The sequence below is a fragment of the Poromitra crassiceps genome (assembly GCF_964638095.1).
Source record: "Poromitra crassiceps genome assembly, chromosome: 15".
NCBI classification, from domain to species: Eukaryota; Metazoa; Chordata; class Actinopteri; order Beryciformes; family Melamphaidae; genus Poromitra; species Poromitra crassiceps.
In genome coordinates, this window is record NC_139634.1 from 4,897,828 (window position 1) to 4,905,023 (window position 7,196).

The 7,196-nt window shown below is 47.4% G+C and overlaps 1 protein-coding gene across 2 annotated transcripts in view; it reads left to right on the forward strand.

The window, feature by feature from the left end:
* gfpt2 (glutamine-fructose-6-phosphate transaminase 2) overlaps nt 1-7,196 on the forward strand; it is a 30,949-nt gene that overhangs the window by 6,236 nt on the left and 17,517 nt on the right. For both annotated transcript variants that reach the window (XM_083652294.1, XM_083652295.1), the window contains exons 5-7: nt 421-479; nt 4,848-4,982; nt 6,698-6,759. In XM_083652294.1, the coding sequence (XP_083508420.1) occupies nt 421-479; nt 4,848-4,982; nt 6,698-6,759 (256 nt within the window). The remainder of the gene's footprint in view (nt 1-420; nt 480-4,847; nt 4,983-6,697; nt 6,760-7,196) is intronic.

Here is a 7,196-nt window from a genome sequence, read left to right on the forward strand (position 1 = left end):
CATAGGAATAGGTGTGTCAGTAGCCTAATCCACCTTGGCTTCCGTCCAAAGCATGTCTGCTCCTAAGTTCAAAGTATAACAGTCGCGATCAAGGAAAAGGTTTCAGCAAGTAACATGTTTATATTATTATATCACGGTTTATTACTTAGTTATCACTTGCTCAATAACTTGCTTATATATATTGTTTGTTTTGTAAGCTGTGTGTGTATATACCTGCCCTCCCTGTCCTCACTCGCTCCTCACCTGTCAGGTGAGGACATATCTCTGTCACCATCTGTAGGCGTGGCCCCGTGTCAGAGCACTTTGGGACGTTCAGACCTTTGACATATTACCTGTCCTGCCAACTGCAAGTGCCAGTGAGAAGTCTTCTTTTCCGTTTTTCACCTGTCTCATCTGTTTACTCTCTCTGTCTTTCCTCAGAGTTCGTTGTGGTCCACAATGGCATCATCACCAATTACAAAGAGTTAAAAAAGTACCTGGTAAGTCTCTCTATATCCCACCGTTCCACGTGTAGTACATATCACTCACCACCACAACGAGTTACAATGCTGTTCAATGGGCGTGGCATTTTGAAAGGTCTGTTTCTATTTACTCCGTGGCGCTCTGAGTGTCTCTGGCTCAGTGAGAGGAAGTCACAACATTCAGTGATTTCTCCAATTGTCCGTGCAGAATGAAATATAAACAAAGGGAAAGAAAACGTAACCTGGCTGGTTCTACCAGTTTCTTATATTCAGCGGGGTTGTTAAATATATACCTTGTCGAAGTAACCACCAATCATACCTCCCCCAGACCCTAACCCTAAACCTAACCTCTCCCACCCCCCACGCCTATGCCTAACCTCCCCCAGAACCTAAGCTAAATAACTCAATAACTCAATAACTCTATGTCGGAATGGCGGACCTAATATCTTTCGCAATGGCGAAACATTTTTTGGAGATAAAAAGGGCCGCCTCTCCGAAAGCATAGAAGTCAATGACCCCCTTTACCACAAGGACATTCTCCATGTTTAATGAGATGACCTCCAAAAGAGGTGGAACCTCATCACTTGAAAGATGAAAGATGAGGAATCTGGTCAAACAAGGTGATAACTTACCTTCATGACTATTCACCTTATGTTCAGACCTTACAGTGGGCCAAATTCTTCCGATTCTTGTTAACACTTCTGGCGGTCACGGCACCAAATATGAAAGAACGTCATGAAGAAGAGAGTTGTTTTTGTAGCAGAAAGTGCAGGGGGTAAAACAAAGAACGTAGCCTACTACTTTGAGCTCGGTACACAGCAAGCAAGCGAGTATCCACTGTTAGCCAGGTCAGATAACGTTATCGTCGACAATGACGAGCACTTTCTTGTAAAACATACCTGGACTCCAACAAAGAAAGCTTCAGATAGTTTTCTCTCCTCCGAGCGCAGCTCGAGCCATTTACGTCTATAAGACCCGCAGACGTTAACATAATTCCCTGGAATGCGAGAATTAACGAGCCAGTTACATGGCATTGCATTCTTAGACATTGCCGTTTGCTTTTATTTGGTATGTTACATACAATTGGCTAAATTATTAGTTAATTCAGAGTTAGATGATATTTCCTTTTTTTTGCCGGAAGTCGTCAAACGACCACACAACCAGGTCAAATGGGCGTGGCTACATAAGGTGAATAGGGGAGAAAAATCTGACTATTGAAAAGCGAAAAGAGCACATTATGATTGGACAGGAGGCGTCGCCACGATGACTTATGACTGCAATATAGCATACAACACAAAGAGCATCACTCTGGCTTGTTGAAACAAAGCCATCAAAGACATGTATGTTAGGGTTCAGACTCCTGTCAGTGCCGCGTGATTTCTAACCCCACATAGGATAAGCAATAACCACGCCCTGTGGCGCCGGGATTGGCCAGGAGCATTGAAGCTTGGGACTAAAGCACCTGGGGTTTTTCATCTTTTAAAATAAAGATGTTTAAAAAACTATTGCTTGTTACATTTGCAGTGCTGTACCTTTTCTCTGGGTAAGAATTGAGCTTGAAATTAACGATATGATACATTATATTATATGAGCTATGAACGTGAACACAACACCGTTTATATTATTGCATGTTTTTGTAGATTGTGTACATTGTGTAGATTACAATTATTATGCTTATTATTATTATTATTACTATGCTAAGGAAGGTAGGTGAAATCGCTGTCCGTTCTTAAGAGCTATTCAGTTGGTTCATGAAATCGCTGGGCTGCGTGCCCTCCAGTGTTGCTCCTGGCCAATCCCGGCGCCACGGGGCGTGGTTATTGCTTATCCTATGTGGGGTTAGAAATCACGCGTCAGTGCCCCTGAGCAAGGCACTGGTAAGAAGAACTGGAGTTGGTCCCCGGGCGCTGCACTGTGGCTGCCCACTGCTCCTAGTTCTAGGAAGGTTCCTAGTAGAGGATGGGTCAAATGCAGAGGATGAATTTCCCCACGGGGATAAATAAAGGATCACTTAGAACTGACTTAAGAGTGAAGATTGAAACAAACAGGCATGTTGCTAAGCACCACAGAACACATTTGTGTTGGCGGAGGGCCAAAATACAATTATGAAAGTCAAACCCAAAGCTTCCGTCATTGTTCAGGGCTTTGTGCTGCGGTTTTGACAGACAGCCACACTTCCTTCCGAGAAAAACAGCACACAATAATAATAACGCAAAAATAGTTTCAGGTGTCTCAGGTGAGTGACAACACGTTGAGATGGAATGACCTGCTGCCGGTGTGGCAGCCACCATACACACTATGTACTGTGTGTCCTGAGGACACTATGTACTGTGTGTCCTGAGGACACTATGTACTGTGTGTCCTGAGGACACTATGTACTGTGTGTCCTGAGGACACTATGTACTGTGTGTCCTGAGGACACTATGTACTGTGTGTCCTGAGGACACTATGTACTGTGTGTCCTTAGGCTGTCTCTATATGTGACAGCCACCATACACACTATGTACTGTGTGTCCTTAGGCTGTCTCTATATGTGACAGCCACCATACACACTATGTACTGTGTGTCCTGAGGTTGTCTCTATATGTGACAGCCACCATACACACTATGTACTGTGTGTCCTTAGGCTGTCTCTATATGTGACAGCCACCATACACACTATGTACTGTGTGTCCTTAGGCTGTCTCTATATGTGACAGCCACCATACACACTATGTACTGTGTGTCCTGAGGTTGTCTCTATATGTGACAGCCACCATACACACTATGTACTGTGTGTCCTGAGGCTGTCTCTATATGTGACAGCCACCATACACACTATGTACTGTGTGTCCTGAGGTTGTCTCTATATGTGACAGCCACCATACACACTATGTACTGTGTGTCCTGAGGTTGTCTCTATATGTGACAGCCACCATACACACTATGTACTGTGTGTCCTGAGGCTGTCTCTATATGTGACAGCCACCATACACACTATGTACTGTGTGTCCTGAGGCTGTCTCTATATGTGACAGCCACCATACACACTATGTACTGTGTGTCCTGAGGTTGTCTCTATATGTGACAGCCACCATACACACTATGTACTGTGTGTCCTTAGGCTGTCTCTATATGTGACAGCCACCATACACACTATGTACTGTGTGTCCTGAGGTTGTCTCTATATGTGACAGCCACCATACACACTATGTACTGTGTGTCCTGAGGTTGTCTCTATATGTGACAGCCACCATACACACTATGTACTGTGTGTCCTGAGGTTGTCTCTATATGTGACAGCCACCATACACACTATGTACTGTGTGTCCTGAGGTTGTCTCTATATGTGACAGCCACCATACACACTATGTACTGTGTGTCCTGAGGCTGTCTCTATATGTGACAGCCACCATACACACTATGTACTGTGTGTCCTGAGGTTGTCTCTATATGTGACAGCCACCATACACACTATGTACTGTGTGTCCTGAGGACACTATGTACTGTGTGTCCTTAGGCTGTCTCTATATGTGACAGCCACCATACACACTATGTACTGTGTGTCCTGAGGCTGTCTCTATATGTGGCAGCCACCATACACACTATGTACTGTGTGTCCTGAGGACACTATGTACTGTGTGTCCTGAGGACACTATGTACTGTGTGTCCTGAGGCTGTCTCTATATGTGACAGCCACCATACACACTATGTACTGTGTGTCCTGAGGCTGTCTCTATATGTGACAGCCACCATACACACTATGTACTGTGTGTCCTGAGGTTGTCTCTATATGTGACAGCCACCATACACACTATGTACTGTGTGTCCTGAGGTTGTCTCTATATGTGACAGCCACCATACACACTATGTACTGTGTGTCCTGAGGTTGTCTCTATATGTGACAGCCACCATACACACTATGTACTGTGTGTCCTTAGGCTGTCTCTATATGTGACAGCCACCATACACACTATGCACTGTGTGTCCTGAGGCTGTCTCTATATGTGGCAGCCACCATACACACTATGTACTGTGTGTCCTTAGGCTGTCTCTATATGTGACAGCCACCATACACACTATGTACTGTGTGTCCTGAGGCTGTCTCTATATGTGACAGCCACCATACACACTATGTACTGTGTGTCCTGAGGCTGTCTCTATATGTGACAGCCACCATACACACTATGTACTGTGTGTCCTGAGGTTGTCTCTATATGTGACAGCCACCATACACACTATGTACTGTGTGTCCTGAGGTTGTCTCTATATGTGACAGCCACCATACACACTATGTACTGTGTGTCCTGAGGTTGTCTCTATATGTGACAGCCACCATACACACTATGTACTGTGTGTCCTTAGGCTGTCTCTATATGTGACAGTAGTATCTCTTCTCCTCTGCAGAACACCAAAGGCTACGAGTTTGAGTCGGAAACGGACACAGAGGTCATCCCCAAACTGATCAAATATGTCTATGACAACCGAGAGAGCGACAACATCTCCTTCTCCACCCTGGTGGAGAGGGTCATTCAGCAGCTGGTGAGTTAGCCCACACTACGCACCACATCAATCACATCGACAGTGTCTGTTCCAGAGATACACCAACCCCATGTACAGCAGTGCATGTGCTGATAAGATAGCAGACTTTCTTTTCTCCCCAATTGTACTTGGCCAATCCCCCCCCTTTTCCCCGTTGCTCCACCCCCTCTGCCGATCTGCGGAGAGCCGTAGACTAGCACCATGCTTCCTCCGACACATGCGCAGTCGCCAGCCGTTTCTTTTCACCCGACAGCGCGGAGCTTCACCGGCAGGACGAAGCACGTGGGAGGATCACGCTATTCCCCCACAGGTTCCCTTCCGCCCCCCAACAGACGCCCCCCGTGACCGACCAGAGGAGGCGCTACGGCAGCGACCAGGCCACAGACATACCCCTCCTCCTAATCCAGCTGCCCACCCGCAGACACAGCCAATCGTGCCTGTATGGACGCCTGACCAAGCCGGACGTAACGCGGGAGCGCAAACCTGCGACCCTCGTGTTGGTAGGCAGGGAATCTACCGCTACTCTACCCCCCCGACGGCCAGCCTTTCCTTTGTGATGACGTGGTGAATCCACTTCCTCTGTCTGCCAGTGGCCAGATGAGTCGAAGGCAACACGCACACCAGACGCCTGTCTCTCTCAATTCCCGCACGCAGATCACCTCTGCATTGTCTTATTGTAAAATAGAGAGGAGGGGGGCTTCTGTTCTCCATTATGTGATGAGGATGTTTCTGTGTGAGCCTTCCTCCCAAGCCAGTTCCCTTGTTACCCCAAAGTACACACAGCTGTCTGGACCGCATCGCATACAGGACGGTTTGTCCTCGTATGCCCCCCCTTCCCCCTCCGCCCGCCCGACGCGCTCCCTTCACACACACGCACACACACACACACACACACACACACACACACACACACACACACACACACACACACACACACACGCACGCACACACACAGTTGCCCATTCCGCACTGTATGCCATTGCTCCACTTTCCTGTCCGTTTAAACGCATTGCATCATCACAAGAACAGTCCCCATGGCAACCGGCCGAACAGCATCATAACGTGACATCATCATCTGTAGAGACTGAGTGAGAAGGAGATGGAGCAAGACTCTCTCTTTTCCATCCAGTCTCGTCCTTAGAAAGAGAGGAGAAAGCAGAGCAGACTTTTTGTGAGCTTTCTGGACTAATGGGAACCAGATAGTGAGACCCCCCTAACTGCCTCAGATAGTTAGACCCCCTAACTGCCTCAAGGCTTCCCTCTCTTCTCTCGCTCTCATTTCACATTTCCCCCAGTCTGCTTCTAACCACCATGGGCGGCAGTGCAGTCAGCGCTTTCCCAACCCGAGCTGATGTTATACAATAGGGGTCTTATTTCTCTTAGCCCACCCCCACCCCGCTGCTGTACCCCCCGCCCCGCCTCCACCACCACCGACCCCCACCAGGACGACCCACAGTAGAGATGTTTGTTTGTCTATGCAGAAAAGCAGGGGAAATGTGCAACGTCCCTTTTGAAAGGTTACTCCGACTCACTAGAACGACCATTAGTTTGACATTTGATCTGTATTTGCTAATTGTTTCCTTGTCTCCTTCTGCTCTCCACTGCTGTTTGTTGTATTTTGGGTCCTTCGATCAACATGCTAACGTAAACGACATGCTAACGTAAACTCTGCTAACGTAAACTCTGCCTTTCCTCTGCTCCTTCCCCTCTCTCAGGAGGGAGCCTTTGCCCTGGTGTTTAAAAGCCGCCATTTCCCTGGAGAGGCAGTGGGCACCAGGTTAGTATGTAGTAGTACTACTACTACTACTACTACTACTACACACGCACACACACACACACACACACACACACACACACACACACACACACACACACACACACACAACACACACACACACACACACACACACACACACACACACACACACACACACACACACACACACACACACACACACACACACACACACACACACACACACACACACACACACACACACACACTTCCCTCTGACATGCTTTACGTGACGGTACACAGCGTCCGTGACCCAGACTCATTGGAGATGAGTCATCTCTGTTATTATCACGCATTAAGCAATAGCATGTATTAATTGATTCATGCTAACGTAGCCTACGTCCGTTCCATGTGTCACGCGTCATGACTCTCACTTACGGTAATGGGGTGTATGTGTGCGATTGTGGTCCGTGCGTGTG